The sequence below is a fragment of the Hesperophylax consimilis genome, chromosome 23, assembly GCF_061612785.1.
Source record: "Hesperophylax consimilis isolate HC1 chromosome 23, BYU_Hcon_1.0, whole genome shotgun sequence".
Taxonomy (NCBI): Eukaryota; Metazoa; Arthropoda; class Insecta; order Trichoptera; family Limnephilidae; genus Hesperophylax; species Hesperophylax consimilis.
This window is the reverse complement of record NC_142858.1, coordinates 22,105,964-22,132,220: the sequence shown is the minus strand read 5'-3', so window position 1 is coordinate 22,132,220 and position 26,257 is coordinate 22,105,964. Positions and strand designations below refer to the sequence as shown.

The following is a 26,257-nucleotide window of genomic DNA, read 5'->3' as shown; positions in this document are numbered from 1 at the left end:
AATTTTCCTAGAACATTTGAAAATTCCTCAGAATTTCAATAGATTTTCCATTTTCCCCAAAATAATATTTTTATCCCCTCAATATAGGGAAATTTCCACAGACATCACATCACTTGTTATCGTTTTTAATTTCACCAGTGCTGCCAGCGCGATAACATTGCCACACTGAAAAAATACTTTTTTTTACTTCTTATCCAAAGTTTTTTATTGTGTTTTCGGCGATTTAGAATATTTCATAGTGTTTTATTACAATCGAACCGTTATTGATCATTTTTATGTTGTTAGGAATGTATTACTAACGTGAAAATATATTTTATTAATTCTACTGTTATACTACCCAGGGACGGATCTAGGCTTTTCGTGAGCTAGAGTGGTACGATTAAAAGATTCGACATTATTGATGTTGTCGTAGCCGAAAATATATTTTTTATAAAACGAACGCTATCTTTAATATCTGTGTTTTTTACTAATAAATTACACTAATGATATTAGATATCGCTGTGATGTGTATGTGCTGTGTTATTATTATTAATAATAAAATATTTACAATTTACGTTTAGAATAAGTCCAGTTTGCAAGCCAATCTTTGAATAATCCTGCAACCACCCGTCTTGGAATAAACTGATTTTGAATCGCCTTATAGAAAACAACTTACAGAGGCTTTCATTTAAATCAACTAGGCAGCCATTTTTCTTCTGTTTCCATTGGCTGAAATGGATTAAGCCATTTTTGATAATAAAAGTGGATGGGACGAGTTTGAAAGAAACAGTAATTTGAAAAGTAATTTTTTCATGGAAGTAAATCGCTTTTGCCCATTGATGTATAGTCTATGTTTTTACACCATCGTATTGTAAAAATATTGTACTAAAAATTTATTGCATTCGCAGATCAAATTTGGTAAAAATTGGAATAAGTCAGTATCATATTTTTTTGTTGCATTTCAAAAACAAATATTATCAATTTTCTTTAAATTATAATTATATTTTTTGTTGATAAATTAGAGACGATCAGAAATTTACTTTTCAAATGAACACCGTTAGTACCACGAAGTTTGTCCAAAATCTAAACAAAAAAAAATTTAATTTAAAAAATGGAAATATTAGTTTAAATAAAAAATAATTTTCTGACCATAGGTAGGTACCTATTTTATTGCTTTGTCTGAACAATGGGTTCCAATTTTGAAAATGACACTACAATTCAATACAAATTTGATTTCTTTGAAATGGTTGTTTATCAGTTGTATAAAATTTGAAACACGTTTATTAGTAATTTTTTGATTGTTTATTATTTATAATCTTATGCCATAGGTATTCGTACAAAATATGTGTTTTTTTGGTAATTATTCGGAATCGCTGGACAAGGATTATATGAAATATTTTTAAATAAAACCTTCTGATTTACCTTAAAAGGAATCTGACTGCATTTGGGATATTTTTAATTTTAACATTTTAATTTTTAATTAAGTAAATCGAAAATTCACTTTCGTTGTATGGGATGACAGCTGGAATGATTTCTGTTGATAAAATTTTCTTTTGTTGATATTCCTGATACGAGTGGCTATATTTTTTACCATGTACAAATACTAGGTAGGTACTATTTTAGCCAAACTCGAAAAATAAAATAAAGATATTTAGGTATTAGGTTTTATAAAATAGAAAAAATAAAAAAGGTGAGGTTATTATAGGTTAGGTTGGATTATTATAGGTTAGGTTGGTTTATTATTAGGATTTAGGTTAGGTTAGGATAGATTGGATATTATAGGTTAGGTTGGATTATTATAGATTAGGTTAGGTTAGGTTGGATTATTATAGGTTAGGTTAGGTTAGGTTGGATTATTGTAGGTTAGGTTCGATTATTATAGGTTATCTTGGATTATTATTAGGATATAGGTTAGGTTGGATTATTATTAGGATATAGGTTAGGTTGGATTATTATAGGTTAGGTTAGGTTAGGTTGGATTATTATAGGTTAGGTAGGATTATTATTAGGATATAGGTTAGGTTAGGTTAGGTTAGGTTGGATTATTGTAGGTTAGGTTCGATTATTATAGGTTAGGTTCGATTATTATTAGGATATAGGTTAGGTTAGGTAAGGTTGGATTATTATAGGTTAGGTTAGGTTGGATTATTATCGGTTAAGTTAGGTGTGTTGGGTAAGGTTAGGATATAGGTTAGGTTAGGATTTAGGTTAGGTTAGTTTAGGTTTGATTATTGTAGGTTAGGTTACTATGGTTTAGGTTAAATAAAACAATAATTATAATAATACCTAAATATAAATAATTTAAGTTTTTTAAGTAACATAAAAATATTTTATTTTTCGAGTTTGGCCAAAACAGTACCTAACTAGAATTTGCATTCTGAAATGATTCAAATTCTAGCTACTCGTATGTATTCTAGCTACTACAACCAGAGAAAATGTCATCAACAGAAATCATTCCAGCGGTGTAGGTTCATTTATGATTCCAGCTGTCATCCCATACAACGAAAGTGAATTTTCGATTTGCGTAATTAAAAATTAAAATGCTAAAATTTAAAATATCCCAAATGCAGTCAGATTCCTTTTATAGTAATTAAGGTAAATCAGAAGGTTTTATTAAAAAATATTTCATACAATCCTTGTCCAGCGATTCCGAATATTTACCGTGTTTTTTAAATACATTTTTAAAATTTATTTTATTTCACTGGTATGCGCTAGTCTAATTTTAAAATCTAGACTTGTTAATACTTGGTATGTATTTCTATTTAAAATTCTAATTTGATGGTCCAGAAGAAGAATAATATTATGTTGATAGTCCGAGGAAGACATGGCAAGATCAAGTGAATCAAATTAAAATCCGCATTCCTCAAACACACACTACAAAATATGGGTTAAAATCACTGAACTATATTGCCTATACACAATATAATTCGCTTCCAGATATGTACAAACACATCCACCATAATAAAAAATTGCAAAGCAATGCTTTAAAAGAATATTTTTTAACTACATTTAAAAATGAAAATATGTAACTGTGTTGTCATTTCTTGTTGTATCTTATCCATGTTTTTTTTCTTTCTGTACTTGTTTTCTATTGTTGTTAGTTCTACTTAACGTGTCATTATTTTAATTTTTAATTTTTATGCTGTATTGAATGTGAAACTTATATTTGATATCAAAATACCGTTGTAAAATTGTTCCTACTACCTCCTACATATGAATTGTAAGTTCCTCCTGTCCTAAAATGAGTTCTGTTACTCATCGGGATTGCTCTAGCGAGAAATAAACACAATAAAAAAAAAATAATAATTGAGCAGGACAATGTCAAGAGTCAGAATGATAAAAGAGTTTATATGAATGTGAATGAGGCAAGGAGTGTGTGCCAAGACCGAGTTGTTTGGCGGTCCGTCATCTCTGCCTACCCCTGTGGGCGTGATGGTTAGTTAGAGTTTCTTTTAGTTTTATTTTTATTTTTTTATTTATTTATTAAGTTAAAAGAAATTTACATTTCACTTCCTTAACTTAAATATATAACATTAAATAAGTAGTTTTCTAATATTGTTCTAATAACTTAAGATTAAAAGTATTTTTTTTAAATACATTTATACTCTCCTTTTTTAGTTTATCTGGAAGGAGATTGTATATTTTTACACCCTCGTGGCCAATGCCTCTTTTGCCACTTTCAGTCCTTACAGCATGTGTGTACAATTTGTTATGCTGCCAAGTATAATGTTCGTGTACTTGTGACGTTTGTTTAAATGTTGTGTTTGTGTGTATGAGTCCATTTTGGATTTTGTAGATTAGGAGGTATATTTTGTATTCGTACAATTTTCTTATTTTCAAAAGTTTCATTTCCTGATACAGTTTTTTGTGGGAGTGTCCGGGTTATAATTGAAGAGTTTTTTAATAACTTTGTTCTGTATTGTTTGTAAATTATTTAGGTATGTAATGTATGTGTTTCCCCATATTTCTATTAAATAATTTAGATGGGACTGGATTAAACTAAAGTATAAGCCCCTCTTTACCTCTGTTGGTAGGAGATGGGCAATTCTACCAAATACACCAATTAGTGGGATGATTTTTGCTTTTAATTTTTCTACGTGTTGTTTAAATGTCAGATGTTTATCAATATGTAAGCCAAGGTATTTTTCGCTGTCTAGAATAAGCAAGTCCCTTTCTTCTATTTGTTGAGGTTTATGCGACGGTATATTTATTTTAGGTGAGCTTAGGATCATGTAGCCGGTTTTATTAATATTTATTGTTAGTATATTTTTTAGTAGCCAACTTTTTAGAATATTAAGATCCTCTTGAGATTGTTCTAATAGCGTTTCTAAGTTTTTTCCGAAGTAAAATATTGCAGTGTCATCTGCGTATAGAAATATTTCACCATGCAGTTTCAACTGCCAGATGTCATTTATATGTATTTGGAATAGAAGGGGCCCCAGTATAGATCCTTGCGGAACTCCATAGTTTATACTCTCTAGCTGACTGTTATTATCTCTTATGCTAACATATTGTTCAGGATTGCTTGCATTGATAAACTTTCGGATTCCACTACGCAATACTAAAAGTCGATATTTTTATCTAAGTGCAGAAATTTCGGCCTAAATACCATAACTAACAAATTGACTAACATAACTAATAATTACTAGTAGATAAAAACCCGCTGTCGCGGTTTAGAAACAGTTTTTTTAACAGTTCTTATTAAAAATAGCAGAGGGCGCCACTTCCGTTTACAACAATCTTAAACTGTGCAGTTATTAAGAAGCCGAGTCAGTGAACATCTTTAATGTATCACAAAATAAAAACAAAAGATTGTTGCTGGGTATTTAGTAATGTAAGTGGATCTGTAACTGTAGTGTAATGAAACACTACTAAACTACTTTTTTTACCAAATAAACAAATTTCAACATACACAAAATATCACTAACAGACCAGTTAGACAAGCGTACAAAGAAAAGATAAAAACTCCGACGGTAAATACAAGCTTTGGACAAAAACAGTATCAATACCATGCTATAAAAGTGTTCAACAGTCTAACACTTGAAAATAAAATTGAGGAAAACAAAAATAAATTCAGACACAAAATTTTGAAATGGATTAAAGAACAAAAAAGACAATTTTACCAAAATTACATAACATAAAATAATAAAACCTATATGTAACACACAAAACCAATATAAAACACACATCACTCACAAACACACAACATATAATATAAATATACCGATTTTTCAATTTATTTCATTTTATTTAATTTTTATTTAACTTTCATTTTAAATCTAAATTTTTATATTAAATTTATCTTAGGACGGGTTGTTTCGGAGAATTTGAACAATTCATCAAATTTCAACGTTCATTTTCAAGTTCTGTGAAAGATTTCTTCAAGTTCTGTTTTTATTTCAGTTTTGTCAAGCAACTAGCCTAAATGATAAAATAACAGAACTTGAATAAGTCTTTCACAGAACCCGAAAATTAACGTTGAAATTTGATGAATTGTTCAAATTCTCCGAAACAACCCGTCCTTAATCTTATATTTAATGATTTTTTCTTCATCAACATTATATATATTTTCTATAAATGTATTATGAATATTTTTGTGTTATAAAATGCAGGCATCCGCACGGGTAAGCCTCCCAGTGAGGCCAACATTACCAAATAAATAAATAAATAAAAACTGTAAGTATAGAAATGACATAATTATATTCTGTACAGATAAATAGGAATTGGCATTATGGTTTTAGTTAACTAACTATCTAACAATCGCGCCTTCTGAAGGGGAAGACAGAGAGGACGGACCACCAAAAAACTCGGCGCACAAATATTGCCTTATTCCCATTTACTCATCATCTCATACATATTGTTCTATTATTCTGAACCTTGACATGGCACGACTCAAGTTTTTGGTTCACCTGATCGTCTATTCACATTCGCTAGTTAGTTATATTTTCAGGTCAGAAGTCAGAACCCTCGAAACATCTTAGAAATTGAAAGAATTTTTGGGCACAATTCTATTCCTTGGAACCTTGTCATTCTCAAGCCCCACAAACGACGCAACATCTACCTTCAACACGCCCTGGATGTTATTATAATACTTACTAGATAAATGAATCCTGGTTTGTTAAGTTCTCCTTAAATGCGCGGACTAAATAAAGATAACAATATCTAAAAAGTCTCTCCGTTGATCGCATTTTATTGATGAAAGATTTCAATCTATCCTAAAAAATAGTGTCCTCTGGCATACCCAAAGATGATTTGGGCATACCGGTTCTCTCCGGGACAGGAGTGCTCCTGGTCGGGGTGGTACATCCGAATCATAGTTACAAATGAGTTTTTTTTTTAAATAAAAAGACGGAGGATATTGATAAAAATCGTTTCGATATTTATTTTATATAAATGTTACAGGTAAATTAATAATAAGTATAGATTTTCAGTGGATAATTCTGAGTTACAGTCAAAACTTGTGACAGGCAATCGCCAGGTCATTTCTATGTTGCCAAATTAAAAACTAGAACACAAGATTTAATCCCTAAGAATTTGTCATGATCAAACGAAATGTAGCTCCGGTGTAAGCTCTCTTTCTTTCTCACAAAATAAAAGGAGAAGACACACAAAAACCGAGATCTTTGCACTCATAACCCCTTTCTTGTAATCTTCCTTTCTGGTACCTACAGGTACTTTTATATCTTAGCGGCAGGACCATAAAGGGGTATCGCCGATAGATCCGTGTGCCTACAAGGGCCGCATTTAGGATCTGTGGTGCGTAGTGTAGGTGTTGGGTAGGACACGCTTTCAGAATGACTTTGTATGGGTTACTCAAATACTGAATTGTCGTGTCGAGAAAAAAATTCCCCAGAGTATTTTCGTATCCTGGGGAGCAAGGGTGACGAATTTGTGGTGCGTGCCCTTTCGTGGAGCTTGCATACAGGCTGTAGCATTGGTAGCATGTGCTAAAACACGGCCATGGCACCTACCTAATAGTCTCTGCCACACGTAGATTTCAGAGCGACGGTATCACGCGCCACTCCAGGCCCCAGCGCAGATAAGTAAAGTCCGAAAGTAAGGTAACGGTCTGGAGCGGCGTGTGGTACCTCCGCTCCGAAGTGTACGTGTGGCAGAGCCTATTATAAAGAGAGTGTCCAACTCAAATAAGCTCCCTTTGCTGTTACACGAGTCGTAAAATAAATAATATGAGCAAGGTGTCTTTATTTCGCCGCCGCCGTTGGATACTTTTGAGACATGGCGCTAAGCACCTGAGATAGTCGGCTGTGGCGTTCGCCGAACGCGCTCAGCGCCCCCCTGGCGCCCCAAAGGAACCGAATGTGAAACTCCGTCTGGAACAGCTCGAGCAGCATCGGGTCGTAGACGGGTCCCAGCGAGCTCATCTCTTGTACCACGGTGCGTGCGTTGCGGCGATACAGCTGGATCTGCTCGGGGAACTTGCGAGCCATCTCGAGGTGCGACGCCACCACGGACAGCCCGAAGTCGACCGTGTTGAGGGCCATGTCAATCTCTGGGACGTTGTTAGACAAACATTTTTCTGAAAGAAAAAATAATTATTTATTTTTGGTATCGTTTACATGCATAACGGCAGCGGTGGGATTATGTAGACACAAAGGTTGGCAAGATTCATAATGTATACTTCCCCGCTTTTCAGAGTGCCCTTAGAGCAAAATAAATTAATATGAAAAAAAAACTATAAACACTGTTTAAAGGGAAAAATGTATCAAGTCAGAAAATCGACTAAATTAAATTGTCTTCCATAGATACTGGATCATCTTGAGACAACCATCAGCACCTTATTCGGCCTAAGAAGCTGTTCTGGAAAGTTTTCACTATTTGGCCAATTTGGTTTTCACTATTTGGTGAAAGGTAGCCACAGTTTATATATACAACTTCAATAATTGCAAATTCACTTTGCAGACATCATAATGAAAATAATAAACCTCTCTTCACTAATCGCAAATTCACTTTGCGGTGTGGTTTTAATTTAATGTTAACAAAATACTTTGTATACACTAGAGCTGTATAAAATTAGTTTTTATTTGTTTTGAAGATTTAGGGTAGTGTAATCGATAATATTTTAGCCTAAGAATCTTGATAATTGCGAGATACAAACTGCAGGGCCAGCCCTGTGTAAGCGCAATTTAGACTTGCCAAGGAGCCAAATGGCTGATAAAACTTAACACCTAACAAATGCCAGGCGCCGCTCGGCTCGTTAGCAGTTCTAGTAGGTTTCGAATCTAGAATTTTTTTAGGTTCTAAATAATGCGATTCACTGACCCCATTGTGGAAAGAACGTCAGAAAATAATTAGGTACATTTGGTGCCCCAGTGGGAACAACCGAAGAGCAGATCGAGGAGGAGGTGGACTGATTGTTTGGAAGACGATTGGAGCAGGATGGAGAGGCCTGACTGGAAAACAATAGCTAGGGACTGGCATGGACAGACCTGTGCGGGCGCAATTGGAGCAGTCTGCTCCTAGCGCCAACACCGCCAAGGAGACAAATCGGTGATGATGCCTTACACCTTAAGCTATGTATTATGTCTTCAACAAGATCTGCTATGGAACAACAAACAATCGTGGACTCATTGAAATATTAAATATAATTCTCGATTTACCGAAACAACATCAAAAAATGATAGAGGACTTGGAAATTAAAGAAAAATAATCGTTGCTTAAGAAATTAAAATAGCCGAATCAGAACAAAGAGAATAAAAAAACTTCTGTAGAGGTTACCGGATTTAAAGTGTCAATTGACGAACCGCCGCATGAAATTGCAAACAGAATTACTTCTGCCTTTGGAATAAATCTAGAACCAGTAGACAAATTCGAATATCTGAAACTAACTTATACAAAACCTTCGCGTTTAATATTAAACTTTGAAGAGGATATAAAAAAATGGCGATGATGATTGTCAAAAAAAAAATTACAATGTCTCTCTTCTGATTGCTGATGTCAATAAAAAAACTTTATGTAAATGAAGCCCTGACGCTAAATTACAAAAATCTTTTATTGGATACTAAAATTAGGACAAAGATGAAAAATTTCAAATATTTTTGGTTCGAAAATGGTAAATTACTGACAAGAAAATCTGAAGACTCACTATTAACTGAAATAAAAAATCACAATGACCTTGAAAGTAAAATCAAATAAACAAGCTATTGTTTCTATAACCATCTACAATATAATAAACACCATTTTTTTCACATTTACCAGAAATATATCATGTAGCTGATATCGAATTTGATAACCCTTCTACCGATGCCATCACAACTTCAACAACACGAGAAATTAATGACTCCATAAAAAACAAAATAATTAAAAATACTCTACCAGAATATACAAAGCATTAACAAAATTTCATAGAGCTGACGGTGGTGCTATAGGAACTTGATGAGGATATAGACATCATCGTACTCACAGAGCGTCGTATAAAAAAAGATTCATATTCACAAAACACCTGAAAGGTATATAACTCGACGCAACATAGGCATACATAAGAATGACGGAGTGATAATTTATCTTAAAAATGAGATCCAAGGAATCGTAAAGGAAATTCAACTCAGAGACGCTAACTGTTTACTCTTAAACATTAATAATGACATCTCGGTATTTGGGATATACATATCACAACAAAAAAGGAAACAAGAGACGTTTATCCCTTTCTTCACTATCTGGATGATGAGCTAACCTAATTACGAGATGTTCGGAATGTGTACCTAATTGGGGACATCAACATACTAAATACTGGACAGAAACACCTACAATGTGATGACTACCAACTACTTCTGCTACATCATGGACTGATTAGTGCTGTTAATATACCAACAAGATTAGGATATAACGAAGATACTAAAAATGTATCTGCCTTCTGAATCGACCACATCATGATAAAAAAATATATGGTACCGCTGTTCACCATTCTAATATGACTGACCACTTCACACTACTACTCACCATTCAACTTCAAAACACACAAACATACATTAAAAACACATCTATGAAAAATTGAATTAATATTAGCAAGTTAAAGAATTCAAATTGATAGATTGGGGTGACCTACATAATAGTATATTAAAGTATAAGTGGATAAACAGGTCTTTAAAACACGCGCGATTTCTCGAGCACGACGGCGTAGCCGAGTGCTCGATATAAAGCAAGTGTTTTAAAGACCAGTTATCCACGAATACTTTACGCTATTTTTTTTATTGGAACACTTTAAAAACATAAATATTGATATTATTATTAAAATTTTGGAAATAAGAACTATTAATGAATTCGTGATGTGACATCACAATATCTTGTTGTCATGGAAATGAAAAACACAAACATTAATTTGCAATCTGTCACATAATGTTGACATCACAGTTTTTACTAGTTATTGTGTGTTGTAAAATGAGTTCTAACATTCATAATTTAAATACCAAAGCAGAATCGCGGTTAATACCTGAAAAATCCAAAGACGTTTATAAAAAAGAATATGAAAGGTTCATAACATGGATGGAGGAGAAAAACGTAGTAGATGTAGATGAACGAGTTGTGCTTGCTTACCTTAAGAAAATGTCGGAACAGTACAAAGCATCGACTATGTGGGCCATACATTCGAAATTGCAATGTCTGTTGAGGATAAATAAAGGGGTTGATTTAAAATAATTTGTGAAAGTGCATGCATTCATGAAGGCAATTAGCAAGGATGACGTTGCTAAGAAGGCGTATGTATTCAAAGAAGATGATTTGCGGAAGTTTTTCACGGAAGCACCGGACATTACGTACTTATTTTTGAAGGTGGCAGCCATTTGCGGAATCTTTGGCTCTTGCAGAAGATGTGAATTGTGCGATTTACGCTTATATGATATCAAAGAAGAAGGAAGTGTATTGCTTATTACCATCCGACCCCTGTCAGATTTATAGTCAAAAGTTGACATTCACATTTTGTCGATTTGTTGATGTTGCCATGGTAACTTTAAAAAATGCGCGTTCCATAAAGTGCGATAGAGCACGCTATACATACATACACGCGATACACGCTAGAGCGTACTTTAAATGAGTAAAAAGGGGCACCAATAAAAAAAATTAATTATATGTAAATTTTCAAGATTGCTGGAATTCATTTACCAACACTGACGAAAAAAAATTTCAAAAGTGTTCTGAATCGTTCACAATATAAACTTCCCGCAAATGTAAAATCACAAAAAAAACCTTGTATTACGTACTCCAGGTCTGCTAAAAATTATATAAATTAGAGACAAATTACGCTTAAAAACTATAAAAAAATCCACTTGACCTTTCCTTACCAAATCTTTAAAAGCTTTATAGAAACATGTACTCTAAAATTCTAATATTTGGAAGAGGTAACTACTACAAATATCAGATTTAAAACTGTAATAACAACCCTAAGCTTGTTTGGAATATTATTAAGGAAACGACATACACTAACAACAATAAAAGCAGTGTATATCCGAACTTGATACACCAAAGCAAAAATTAAATATGAAAGAGATCCAATGGAAATAGTTATACTATCTCGGCAGATCAAATTAAAAAAACATTATAGATTCAATGAAATCAACACTCACTTCAGGATCAGATGGCATTTCAATGAGAATAATTAAATCAACCAGGGATGAACTATTCCAACCACTTCTCTGTGAACTAGTACCTTGTGAACAGGTATCAAGGACGGTATCTTTCCTGCAACGCTTACAATGTGTTCTATTAAACCAGTATTTAAAGCCGGCAATAAAACAGATATACATAACTATAGACCAATTTATTGAATAATCTTTCAAAAATAGTAGAGAAAGTTATGAAGAAACAGCTAACTCAATATTTCGAAACAAACCTCTTACTTTCGAAAAATCAATACGGCTTTAGAAAAAAATATGGGAAATTCCGATGCCATTGCCCTCTTTGTAAATAGTATAAAACATAGTCTAAATAACGGTAATAAGTGTAATGGCATATTTTTAGATTTATCTAAGGGCTTCGATACAATTGATCACACATATCTTGTAGAAAAGCTCAAAAAGCTTTAAATTTTAGGACGTGAACTGAATCTCTTAAAAAGTCATATGTCAGAGAGATCACAATTAGTCAGGATTCAAAATGTATAATGATAACCAATACAAATCCAATACGGTGTTCAACAAGGCAGGGTATTAGGCCCGATTTTATTCCTGATATGTATTATTAATTCACACAAATAACCATGTACAATGTTACCTTAAAACCGGGTACACCAGAAAGGTCACGTTCTTTTCAACTAATGTAAAAAATTATTTAAAAATATATATATATTCGAGTATAAGCTCTCTTCAACAAGTTGACTTGGAACCATTCTCGTCGTTGGGTCCACACGCTCGACAGAGACGCCATAGATATACCAACAAGATGCAAATTTGCTCGCGAACAAAACGCTTCGAGCGAAAAGGTACACGAATTGAGAAATGTTCAAAAAAGGGTAAAACCATCGAGCATGAACGAGCGTGGGTACATAGCTTTATACAGCGGCCTTGAGGTTTTTACTAGCGCCAGGCGCCGGTCCTGGACATGGAACAATACACAAAAGCACTAATATTATGTTTAGGAATACAACATTTTGGCAGCAATATTATTTATTCTTACTCAGTATGTCAAAAATATATCTCATATTGAAAACTTATCCGTAAACAGTATGTAGAATGAGGAAATCTTCCAACAACTCTGTTGAACTTTAGTGGAATTCTATCGTCACTGTCTTTTTGGTATTAGGTTTCTTGGCAATAAGTCAATAGTTCCATTCATACAACGCACTGCGCCGCTCCCAATCAGCAAGTAAGTTATATAATAATTGAACGTGAAGTCCTGTAACTTTACTTTGCCCCTTTTGGGAAGAGGCTCAAGACGTCGCGTGGACAGAAACCAATAGGTATTAACTCAAAGAAAACAAAATTATTTTAAGTTGTGTTGGTTTTAAAAGTTATTGTTTTCATACATATCCTATTTTTCATACCTGTATGTTTTTATACATATATACTTATTGAAAAGGAATCGTTATGGTTATAGAATAAAAACCTACATCTAAAGTACAAATAAAATGGTAACCGCATAAAACAGAACATGATAAAATAATTGGTTGGGTTAGGTTAGGTTTGATTTGGTTAGGCTTATTGTTGATTTGTTCTTTTCATTCATGTTCTGGTTTATGATGAAATCAAATGGAGTATCGACTGTATTCTGGTAAAACCCTTCTAACCACATTTGGTTAGTCTTATTGTTAATTTGTTCTTTTTATTCATTTTCTGGTTTATGATGAAATCAAATGGGGTATCGACTGTATTCTGGCAAAACCCTTCTAACCACATTTTTGAAAATGTTACATTTCAGTGGTTTCAATATAATGCAACATGGTAAAGTAATATTTGCTGATTAAGGCTTTTTTAACACTAAAAACTTAATTAATGCATTTTTTTGATTAATGAAATTACTGAACCATAAAATATTTGATAATTATAAATAGAATTGCAATATTTTAGATTCTAATTTTGAAAACCAAATAACCACTCTTCAAGATTTTTAATTACTTTTACGACTTTGTAAATATTTGTTTTCATCGTCTCCTGTAAAGTTTTCATTTTGTGGCTTGAAGGGTTTAGCAAAACACAGTTAATATGTAGTAACCGTTATTTAGCAGGAGGGTGATGGTGGGCAGCAAGTGAGGGATGGTGGTATTCGGCGGTGCAGGGTCGATGCAATCGTTCATGCTCTTGAAGCAGGGCCGCAGCTTGGCCTCGAACGTGAAGGCCGCGTCCGTGTGCCGCTGCCGGAGGGTGAGCCACATCGTCTCCAAGCACTCGATCTGAAACATCACTCTAGTTAAAGGTACACACAGCTGTTTAACTCTTTCAGGGTTCTCAGTCTAACCCCTTTGACCTTTTTGTGCACTTTAGTACACATTACATCGAGCAGTAGAGTATTCTTGTGTAATTTACGGCACAAGCTGATACGGACTCATAAAAGTCCTTCTATCTCATTTTGTATCACTGTGAGATAATTGTATATTTTAAGCAACGTAAGAAAGTTGCAACACTACGCTTTCTATTTCCATATACAAATTTACTTTAGAAATTTCCATATAATTGCCATATAAAAAAATAAAACATGTTTTTAGTTTTTGTTTTTTGTAGCTTTATTTAGATGTGAAACGAATTAAAAGTGAAGGGACCTTTGTAATAAGTTTGTGTACATAATTAAATGTGTTTTCGTTTATTTTTGTGGTAGGTTCTTTAAGAGTTTAGAATGAAAAAATGGCCAAGGGACAAAACAATCGAAAAAAAATCCTTTGTTTCTAAAATCAGATTTTTTTATATTTATAATTGCAGGCGTCCGTTTGTAACATTATAAACTGGAAGATCAACTTGCTTTCAAAAACAGTTTTTGATTTTGGGGTACCTTATAAAACAGAGAATCTATTGGAAAATTAATCAATCATGTATGACATTTAAATAACATCAATGAATGAACTATTTAAAGTAACTGGAAGTAAATATCTCAGAATACCCCAGGGATTAAACAAAATCTTCGAAAATAACTAATTGTTTTAAATTTAGAAAGACCATTTAAATTTAATAATTTCCATCGAAAATATGTAATCGACCAAGTTGACAACTTAGAAATCCCTAAATTGAAAACGACTGATTCTCAACACCGTTACGTCTATCAAGGTATACATAAAAAATAATATCCTATCGTGCAAAATCAACACAAATAAATTAAAAAGTAATCAATAAATGTATTATTAGGTCCAACACTGACTTCTTCTATTGTATAGGCCCGGTATATCAGTCGGTGCGTGTTCACATTCCTCACTCTAATTTCGGCCGCTTAAGCCTTGGTAAGCCGCAGAATAGTTCCCATTTTAAAGCAGTAACAAATGTCAAATATGACGTTTACGTGATTAATTGCGTACTTCCATCTCACCGTTCTGACGGTGTTTTCGGCGGTTTGTTCGTCATATTTTCATGAATATTATATGAATAATAGTGCAAATACTATTTAAGTGGGGAACTTTATCAAAAAATCAACTCGCAAATTAATCTGGCCTTAATAAATTGAGATTTTGAAAGCGATTGATCTCCCAATGACAGTAGAGAGCACAGATGTACCACTCAAATAGACAGTTATAATTTGGTTTTGCAAAGAAAAATTAAGCACATTCCTCCATCAAAATCAAAGACAACACTTCTAATATTTCTGATATCTAGGCTTCCGACTTCCGACCTATATACGGATTGTGTTCCAGGCCGTGCTAAGCTCAAAATTCCAACCAAGCCTAGCTTTATCAATCGATATACCGGGCTATAGTGTGGAGGGGGTGGGGGAGGACTATGGACAGAGTTTTAAACAATTCTTAGATAACTATTTTTATTAAAAATTCTTATGTCCTGATCATATCGGACGCCAAAAAAACACGTATTGTTTACCTCGAGCCAATGGTTACTATCCAGGTCCCACAATTATCACAAATGCGCGTCATAATTGCCAAAACCTTCGAGCACCGGTGGCATTTTCACTCACAATTATTAGAGTTACAAGAGTTACCTGAGGCATGCAAAGGCCCAGCATTATGGCGCCGAAAGCGTACAGGTTTCCCAACGCTGTCTTCACCTCGATGGCCAGTTGGATCCAATCATTGAGCACGTCAGATCTCTCCAGGTCGCTCTGGCAGGTCAGTATCGTCACGGCTATCACAAACTTAATGCACTCCGTCCTGAAAGTAAATTAAGAGTTCATATTACCCACCACCGGGTATTTTCATAAAATGCAATGTCGTGTAAGACGCTGTGTAGATATAGGGTCATAACTTAAACAAATAATAATGGAGGAATAAAAAAACGATACCTTTCTATCAAGTCCGATCTCATGCGTAGACCATGCGGCAACAGACACAACTCTAGACCAGTCACCGTGTCCAAAGGATTCGTGATGTTTTCTGGTCCATTGTGTTCTCCGAATAACAGCTTTAAATCAATTGTTGTCAAATGATTGGCCAATATTCGTGGACCCGACGCCCTGAGCAGAGATTTGATGGTTTGCAAGGTATCCGATTCTAAAGGCTTGTTATTGAAAGAAGAAAAGAGAACGGTCTGAAACTTGTCCACGTCGAACAGCGACGTCTGTTTATATTCGATGATTTCTTTGGTTTTCATGAGAACTTCTTGAGCATGTTGCAGGTCGATATGGCGCTTATACGGCTTGGGGAGGTTTCTGGTTGGGGGAGGGGCATCCCCAGCGCTGGAGCTATGCGAGTCACCGGAGCCGTTCCCCGAATCGGACCCGGAGGCCTGGTAACCCGGGGCCTGCACTCGGGCTGGCTTGGCGGGCGGACTGTCGCGCACTCCCTCCCAGGCCTCCCATCCGTCTCGAGTCTTCCCAACCTTCTTTCTATTACAATTCTCATTATCTTCATCGCTATCGGCTCCGTCATGCTTGCCCTGTGAAGGCCCATCTGGCGAAAGAGATATCGGTCGCCTTCCTGGGTCCAGGTGCGATTGCTCCGACTGGTAGAAGTTATGCGGAGGGCCAGACTCAGTGGTGGAGCTCGAATCACTGCGACGCATGGGTCTTGGGAAATTCTTGGTATCTCTGTTCCTTTCCAGAGAACTGAACTGTTTTCTGTGGTGGTTGTTTCCGAGATCTGTGTTTTTGCCGTGGTTGAAAGTGCAGCAAAGTAGAGGCACTTTTCTGTTGGATGGTATTTGGATCCGAGCTCCGGATGCCATGGATATTGGTTTTCCGGATCCCACATATGAGGTGACGAGGTCTGCCACGGTGTCGTAGGCTTCATCTTCGAATTGGTACTGGAATCGTTCGTATACGGTGTCAGGCTGAATCACCACCTGTAATATCATGATAACTCGAGTTAGTATAAGATCTAAGGAATACACATGACATTCATATTATAAGGATAGATCTCAATAGGTACACTCATAGGCTTCTAGAGATCATATGAGCTATATCTAATTATGTATTACTGTGGTCTGAGGTTAATATAATTATGGTAACTGCAGATATGGCATTTCTCGGAACAATAGTTCTATTGAAAATAAATTGATACTGTAAAACGTAAGATAATAAACTTCACCCGTTTGTTTGATATGTAGGACTGTGCAAAGGTAGAATATCACATGAAACAAAAGAGACTACTAATAACACACACACTTATCACACAATTACCGTGTTTGCACGCATCAAATATTGACCAAAGACCAAAGGTATAATTATAACAGGTAACTAAATAAACACTGACTACCTTACTAGTAAACTTGTTTTAAATTTTACACAACTGGTACACCACAACTAAACAGTTGTTTATCAGTTGTGTAAAATAAAAAAAAGTTTATTAGTAAAGGCCTGAGTAATCACAACAGACATCGGATTATATGCACTTTCAAAATGCCAAAACATGTTCTATCAATGTAAAAATATATGCCTAAAGTAAAAAATCACTATAAAGAGGAAAATGTCTTTCATTTCATCAATGAAAAAGGTTTCTCAAAAAATTCCTTTCTCTTTTTTGATATTTTTTTTTCGGTTCCTATAAAAACCCGTTCCTAAGAAAATACAAGAGTATCAACCATTTCGGATTTGAACAGCTTATATTTTGAAAAAAAATATGGCTAAAATAGGAAACATTAACAGAAAAGTTCTCAAATACGCACTAACTTTCAAAAAAGGCTAACATAATATGTACCAACGACTAAACAGGCATCGATATACATATATATGTCACAAATATAATCGGGCACATAATGCGAATGAGTATAATATAGTAATCACGTTATTTACATTTGTGTAATATACGGTGTTTGGAAACTCGTAGTACAAACGGATGAACCTATGTAACATTTGGAACCGATTTTGTGGGATTACTATTTTATTTGAGCTTTCGTTTTAGAGTAAATTGAGTCCAAAGATGGAAATCCTTATGTCAACTTTTTATTTAAATTTCACGCTTAGCTGGACTTTTACATGTTTATTTTTTAACACAAAAAAACATCTAAGTGATCTTACCATAACATGCAAGATGGAAAAATAGTAGATTTGATATAGTAGGCACTTCGTTAGATTAGATGTGTTATTCTATATTAATACTGCTAAGGCCTGTTATACAGGGTGTATCGGCAAGTACCCGACAAACATTAACCAGCTATTCCTCAGCACATTCGGAGTAAAAAATGTTATGAGCGCTTTGCTGTCCGGTAACATTTTTTTTCCGTTAAAAACAAAAAATAAATAAAAAATCCACACTCCGTCACTGTCATTTGCATTGTTTCTCGCGTTCAACAGCTGTTATTAGCAAGTGTGTCAAAAAGTGTCCTCGCTCTTTCGTACACACTAAATAATAATAGTTAAAAATGAGACGAATGGTGCCGTGCCATTTCGTTGTGATTGTAAAAGCGCGCCAACGTAGGTACGTACGTACATTATTCAACGAAACTCGAACAAAATATTGCCAGATGGGTTTTCAAACTTTGACAAAGGATAAAACATTGGTTACATGTGGTGAAAATATGAATAATAATTTTTTTATTAAAAAAATGTTACCGGACAGCAAAGTGCCCATAACATTTTTTACTCCAAATGTGCTAAGGAATAGCTGGTTAAAGTTTGTCGGGTACGTGCCGATACACCCTGTATTTGTTGATTGATGCGTTAAATGTGTCAAAAACATCTTAAAATTTGAAAAAAAAAATCGGTTGCAAGGGGCTTAGTATCAACTGTTTAACAGTTTTTTACCCTTTAGTTGCCAAAAAAATGTAAAACGGCAAAAAATATATCGAAATAATCAGATCTTTTATTTTGATTTCTTATGCGATCTAGATTCAGCAGTTTACCGCTTGTATTACTAGTTTCCAGACACAATATAATAATGAAATAGTAAGGGATAAGGGAGTAAAGGGCGCACCCTGTTGATGACGAAGTGAAGGAACTGCCCCGCGTGCCTGCAGCTGAGCACGTAGTGGCCGGGCTGCGAGGCGGAGTCGCGCACCAGGAAGGAGCCCTCGCGGCCCAACGCGCCCTCGGCCTCTGCGCGCTCCAAGGAGCCGCGGTACCAGCCGTGCGAGATCAGCTCACTGCTGTTGAGAGACAGCTCTCGCTCCAACTGCCGCGCGCACTCCTAGAAACACCAACAAACAATTACATAATAGGCATATAAATAATTTTAAAAAAACCGTTACGATAATAAAAAGGGTAGAGATCTCACTAATCACGCCATCTCAAACTCGATAGTCATAGACGCTCCGGACATCCTTACTTCACATCACCACGCCGCACAGTGGGCTGAAAATCGCCTTTCATAGACATAGAGACTTGAATTTCAAGGGTATTTTTTGGCTAGAAATGGATTCTGCTGATCATTACTATGCTATAAAATTTCGAACGAAGCAATTGCGTGTACAAATGAAGGAGTTATCATTTTTTTAAGAAAAATTTATATGGCACTGACATTAAAAATGAGGCTATCTCTGGAATCATAAGATTGGCCATTCTATCCTTACACACTACTATTTATTTGTATTTTTTTGACATACTTCGTATTGTGGCGCAACATGCGATTTTTTTTTTAAATCCTCAAAGTTGAAAAAAACACTTTTGAATGTTGATGATTCATTTTAATGCTTTACTTTACTAAATTCAAGTCTCTATGTCTATGAAAGGCGATTTTCAGCCCACTGTGCGCCGGTAGGCCGGATGTCATCGACATTGTAATTCTTAAAGATACTAGCCATTTACACTCCTTACGAGTACCTACTAAACGATCTCGCGTCTGATTACAATCCTATCCTACTAACACTATCATGAGGTTCAAATCCCCTGGTGCCTTATAAACCTACTAGGACTAAAATCAAATGGTATAAACTCAGCGAGCTATTAAATAAAAACATAACAGAGCCAACTTCTATTGCTGACGTAACTAGTCTAATAACCGCTACTTCAAACTTAATAAAATAATAAATTTGGGGATATGCAGCTCACTCACACATATACAAACTACAAACCCTGCAAAATAAATTCATTCGACTAGCATTGAATGCGCCGAAATGGATCAGGGTTTCCACTCTTCACAATGACACAAACTTTACTCTGATTTAATTATTACACAATCTGAAAAATCCTACGCCGGATCTGAAAACCCTACCATAACCTCTCTCGCTAAATATAGTGAGAATGAACATATTAAGTATAAAAAAACCTAAAGTAATCCTCCGCAAGGAGTGAAATCCTGCCCCAAGTTGCAGTATCTTAAATTTAATTTTCCCAAAAATAACCACTGAATTTTTTTTCCATGTAAACCATCTTTAGATAATCCATGTCGTCATTACGTTAGGTCAGTCAACTCATGTTTAGGAACTCCCACAGACATTACATTGTTTAGGAATTGTGGAAAAATTTCAAAAACAATGAATTTTTGCCAGATGGCAATTTCGTCTAACAAACCAACTAATATGCGGCTCTAGCGGTTCAGAAGTCTAGTAATTTTTATTTGATTTATATAATATATTATCTGATGTGTACCCGACGTTACTCGGGGTTAGGAATGTTTTGCAGTAAAGTTTTCAGGTTGAGAATTCTAGTGTAGTGTCTGAAAACTGGGTGCATTTTTAATGTGGAAATAATATTACATATTGTTGTAAATATTTGTATCACTCAATCTTATGTTCACTTCCAAATCATGCATTCTTCTTACACCCCTTTTGTCGTTCATCACTTATCACGCCTTTTTTACCACAAATAATTATTTGATTCATGTCTTCTTAGGGCGTCCCCGATTTTTTCTACCCTTTACTTCATGAAATAAATGATCAATGTTAAAAAACTACATGATATTGACTTTAATTCGTCCCCGACTTCTTATACCATTCTAAACACTCTCTCAACACCTCTGCCCTTAATAAAAACTTATTATTTTTCATTTTCAGCGACATCGGTCCAGTATTTTTGGGCACATATATACTGAATTTAAAAAAAAAAAAATTATTAATTTTCGGGAAATCGACAGTTTACATTTAATCAGTTTGTACATAAGTATTATATAGCCAAAATAAAACCAATTATGGATTTCCTCCTTGTGACTTTACCTCTACTGAGACAGTATAATATGGAATAAGTAAATTAAATTAGTGAGAAAGGAATATGAATTAAAAAAAATTATAGAAAACAAAAGATTATATAAAACAAAAAATTTACAAAATAATACATTTATATCCATGGAGAGTGGTTGTAGATATAAATAAAATCATAATAGAGATATAAACATTATTCACAAACCATCAGAGAAATATTCTTTTATGGACCTCTTGTATTTGGTAAGTTGTCAACTGAAAATATCCACCTTGGATAATACGCTATTCTATTTCTCAGTCTGTTCAGGCAAGAATTCTGCTTAGAGTTCGTTTTGCTTTTATCAACCCTGAACAGGACACAAGAGCGTGTTGAACGCGCAGGTACATTGAACGGAATTTGTTTAGCAACTCTGGACATTGAATATTATTGTTGGCTATTTAAAAATTTTGAAAAAATAACTTTTATGAAGTCACCGTACACCAAAATTTAATTTTGATTTTTTACTCCTAATAATGCCAGAAGTCAAAAGTTAAAGTACGTCAAGAACGTCCCTTCACACCCTGTATATTTTCGCATTAAAAGAATATTCAATTTTATTTAGTACGTAAGAATACAAAATCAGTGGCGTATCGTAACGATAAGTAGCAACAATCAGGGGGGGCTCGGACAACAGCAAAGAACATTCAATGCACAAAAAAGTATTTAAATTAGTGAGTAAGCATTCCAGATGTATGACTCGAATGCATTTTTGAGGAAGGTTTTCGCCTTTGACGCTAATGAATAATTTACGTACCTACGCAAAATTGACGTAAACACTATGATATTGTAAATTGTAATAGTAATTAGTAACTTACACTTTACCTCCGTAGCATTTCTATTAAGGAGTTTTGAAAAAAACAATTTAAAAAATAAAAATAAGAGAAAACATTATATATTTCCATCCAGGAAGCTAGAAATAATTATTTTGGTATTGCACCGTTGTTAGGTGGGAGGCGTTTTTCCACTGCGGATGACCCTTCCAAGCAATAAATCCCTGTACGGTGATGGCCCTTTGACTAGCTGCAATACAAAACAAAACCGACACGAAACGGAGAGCTCGATGCGGTAAGAGTTCCGAAAAACCCCTACATTTCGAATTCGGGTTCAAATGCCCTACACACAAAAGTAGGAAATTTAATCTTCTTAAAAACTTACGCTTTTTGGTTTGGCCATAGTATCCACTATCTAGTGGAACTTTTTGGAGGAGAATATGTCTCAATAAAATATTAAATGATTCACCTAACACAACCACTCACCAAAACATTATTAAACGCAGTGAAGAACGGAATACCTAAACATTTATTTGTTGATCTGGCACCCTCGTGCAAACTTCGCATACTAAAACTACAAACCAATTAGCACACAGTAAAACATTTCCGCGATGCAATAATTTGAGATTTCGCAAGCATCATTGAAATGTGAGCAAATATTATGTAGGCATATTTTAAAATTTTGCTAGTAATTTTTATTTTTTCAAACTGCTGATAGTGATTTTTTCTTCCTTCACTGGTATATTCAATTAAATTACCACTAAAACAGACGCAGTATTCCACCTATTGAATGTTCTCCAAAGATTACACAAATCTTTTATAGAATCTGATGTTTTCGTACAATATTTTATAGAATCTTATATTTTCGTACAATCTTTTATAGAATATGATTTTTTCCTCATCCGGTGGTAAAGCATAATATAGTTATAGAAGTACATTTTATATTTTATTTTAAAATATTGTTTTATGAATAATAGACCACATTATAAAAATTATGAGACCCGCGTACAGCTAAAACATTTGTATTTTTTTGCATGAATTATGAATATACATTTTTTATATTGATCCGAAATATTTACATTTTATGCATTCCTGACACCTTCCTTAGAACAGGTACACTTGGTAAGCTAAATAAAATTACACAATAAAGTTATGTGGGAATTTAATAATAAATACAGTATAAACGGGGATGATAATTAATAAATAATAAATAATTAAATATGAATGATGAATAATAAATAATATATAATAAATATTAAATAATAAAAAATAAATGATAAACAATAAATATTAAATAATAAATAATAATCACTCAAATTGTTTATGTTGTTGTATGAAACTGTAAAAATAATATTTCAATATTTACCGATTTATCGACATTTCAAAAGAAAATTGGCATTTGATAACATTATTATGTGTACAGGGATTATGAATAATATGTATATTATATTAATGAAAAGGGCGTAACGCATATGACAGAATCAGCACGTGTCACAATATCTCTATCACTGGAGTGAATCACAATAATGTCCAGAAATGCAAATTAAGATACATATATTAGTACTAATAAAAAATATATTTGTCTTAAATTAAGCCTTCCTTCATATTCAGATATGCAATCGCTTTATATGGTTCCCATCGAACCATAATGTAATAAATAAATATTGGCAAAATTAAAATTATGACAGCAAAAGAGATGGTACATAATACCTGCCTGCCTAAAAAATATTTTTACAACGCATGATTTAAAGGGCATATTTGTATTGAAGTATTACCAAAAATGTCAAATAATAAAAATATCATATTTATCTACATACCATTTGGGAATTAGACGTACAGCACATTCTGGATTTCGTCGTTTACTTAAAACATGATTCGCACCTCTGCCGAAGGCACTTTTCGCTCGACACTTTTATGAACTCCCACCTGAAAAATGTAAACATTAGAACAAGTATGGAAAATTGATCGATCGGCGTCCAGTGCGCGTGCGCGGCTCAATATCCCCCTCGGGGTGTTCGGCGGAGAGAGTATACTGAACGCGAGGGGTATACTGAACACACTCCCCTGTATATAGTAGTGAACATATGCAAGCGGGTAGGGGTAGGAGCTGATCGATAATTTGCGTATCTGCGCAGCGTGCAGCGCGGAACAGCTTCTGCGTGGGGTTCGCAGCCCGGGACATTCGTATCTGTTCGAATTTGATGGAATACGAATCTGATTCGAAGTACCGCTCATGTCAAACATCCGCAGTCCGATTATTATTATTAACTATTTATTATAAGTAACATATTTAAAAAATATATATTATGGTCTTTTAATGAACTATATTGTTTATTTTTTTATTATTTTTATTTTTTATATTTATTATTGTTTTTCATAATTCATTTTTTTATATTATTTTGCATTCTTCTTAAAAAAAAATGTGGAAAAACCACATTTTTATTATTTGAATATTGAAGATAATATTAACGATTTTTAAGCTAATAATATTATTTTTTATTATATTACAAATATATTTACTATTGTTTATTATTTATTAATTATTATCTACGTTTAAACCGTATTTTTGTACATTATTTATTATTATTATTATTTATCGTTTACTATATGGTATACTTTATTATTGTTTAAAATTTATTATATTACAAATATATTTACTATTGTTTATTATTTATTATCTACGTTTATACCGTATTTTTGTATATTTTTTCCGCTTTTATGTCCGGGTTAAATCTTCCCCATAGGAAAAACTAAACCCTTCCACACACTTTTCCACAAATGATCATCTAGTCAATCAACATTATGCAAGTGCAACACGTCAACTCACCAGAGATCAAATGGGAAAATAATTCACCGACTCCAGATATTTTCATATCAGAGGATTCGGCTCGGTAGAACTCCTAACAGGGCCTATAAATCCTAATGATCCCTCAACATAAATATTTAAAAAATGAATTATTTAATTTATCATTATTATCATTAATTATCGATTATTATTTGTTATATTTTATTTATTGTTTAAAATTTATCATTAATTATCTGTTATTTTTTATGATTTACCATTTATGTGATGAATGATGATACGAGATTGTTAGCCTAAATATAACATTATATATGGACAAACAAAATAAAAAATAAACACTACTTGCAACAATAACAAAGAAATAACCAATTACACAACACACAATTTTATTATTACATTTATTAGCCATGTGAGTTTAGTTTAGTCAAACTATTGGCAGTAGGTTCAGTAAGCATCATATAATTATTATTATTATTATATAAAACCTTAATAACAACTAGTTAACCACCAACTCGTGTTGGCATAACTGTCAATGATAACAGATAAAAGTTAAACTCAAACTGTATTTCACCTTCAGCACTTCAAGTCTTATCTCGTTTTCGCCTTATCTTATCTTCCCGCATTCTCATGGGAAATATTACGTTAAACGAGCACGATAAATTGCCTATTATTGCCAGTTGCCGAAAAATTGTCTTGTCTTTCAATGTTTTTACCGGCAAAAGTGTTAGCCGTCAAATCGCCGTCCCCGTCACGATTGCCGTGATGCGACAAATTCACAGCACAAAAACGATTCCATTTAATAACATCACCATCCTTGTGTAAACTTGGAATTTATTAATATTAGTATTAATCGGGTTCGAAATTGACAGTTTGGTAGCGGGTAGGTGGCGAACAGAGACGCACATATATATATATTTTTTTAACAGCGCTAGAAGGGAATAGATTTGGTCCGGTAATACTGTCGTAATATCGGCAACCGAACGAATTCGGCAGGACATGGCAACAACACGTCGACAAGAATAGGCAATACGCGACAATTGACCGGTCAGTGGCTAAGTTGGCATCGCGTTTGGGTCCCACCCAGGCGTCGTACGTTGAATTCCTGGACTGGCTAAATCCTCCATCACGACACAAGCAACATTTTCCGCTTACTGTGGTGGTAGTAGCAGATTTTTAAATATTTTCAGGTTATTCGTAACCCGCGAATGTTTGTCTTACTTTACATAATAATTTTTAAATGGATTTTTCAAGGGTTTCTAACTTTTGTGGAAATTATGTTACCGGTTCTCCTATTAACTAACTAAATGACCACCGGTTACCACTTTACAACCGGTACGCGACCGGTTAACCGGCTAAGACATTACTGATCAGCGGTTTGTTTAAATACCCTAGGTTGTCCCCTCTGCAAAGACAAATAAGTCAACACATGGAGCTTAGAGTTTATCAATATTTTATATGGGTCATTCCGCCGTTTCTTTCAAATTTGCGGTAGAGAAGTTTGCTAGTATGGCACTGACTAAATAAGTATAGATGCATAGAAAGGTTATGAAGTATTCAC

The 26,257-nt window shown here is 34.1% G+C and overlaps 1 protein-coding gene across 4 annotated transcripts; it reads right to left on the bottom strand.

The window, feature by feature from the left end:
* Nucleotides 1–6,356: 6,356 nt before the first annotated feature.
* On the bottom strand, nucleotides 6,357–25,312 carry LOC149412459 (SH2 domain-containing protein 3C). 4 transcript variants are annotated; one of them, XM_089645731.1, is made up of 7 exons: nucleotides 25,271–25,312; nucleotides 23,714–23,822; nucleotides 18,926–19,138; nucleotides 15,859–16,856; nucleotides 15,559–15,727; nucleotides 13,639–13,816; nucleotides 6,357–7,516 (listed from the first exon to the last, which is right to left on the bottom strand). In XM_089645731.1, exons 2-7 carry the CDS (start codon nucleotides 23,738–23,740, stop codon nucleotides 7,182–7,184), a joined length of 1,920 nt encoding a protein of 639 aa, XP_089501857.1. In that variant the 5' UTR covers nucleotides 23,741–23,822; nucleotides 25,271–25,312; the 3' UTR covers nucleotides 6,357–7,181. The 4 variants fall into 4 exon arrangements, with proteins under 4 accessions (XP_089501857.1, XP_089501858.1, XP_089501860.1 ...); XM_089645732.1 differs by lacking the exon at nucleotides 25,271–25,312 and adding an exon at nucleotides 24,957–25,072; XM_089645734.1 differs by lacking the exon at nucleotides 25,271–25,312 and adding an exon at nucleotides 24,587–24,632.
* Between the last annotated feature and the right edge of the window lie 945 nt (nucleotides 25,313–26,257).

Excerpts from the sequence above, each read along its gene's own strand:
- LOC149412459 (XM_089645731.1), bottom strand. The coding sequence starts at position 23,740 with ATGTGCTGTACGTCTAATTCCCAAATG. Across the intron at positions 19,139-23,713 it reads GTACGTCTAATTCCCAAATG|GAGTGCGCGCGGCAGTTGGA; the intron begins GTATGTAGATAA and ends TGGTGTTTCTAG. Across the intron at positions 16,857-18,925 it reads TTCACTTCGTCATCAACAGG|GTGGTGATTCAGCCTGACAC; the intron begins GTGCGCCCTTTA and ends ATGATATTACAG.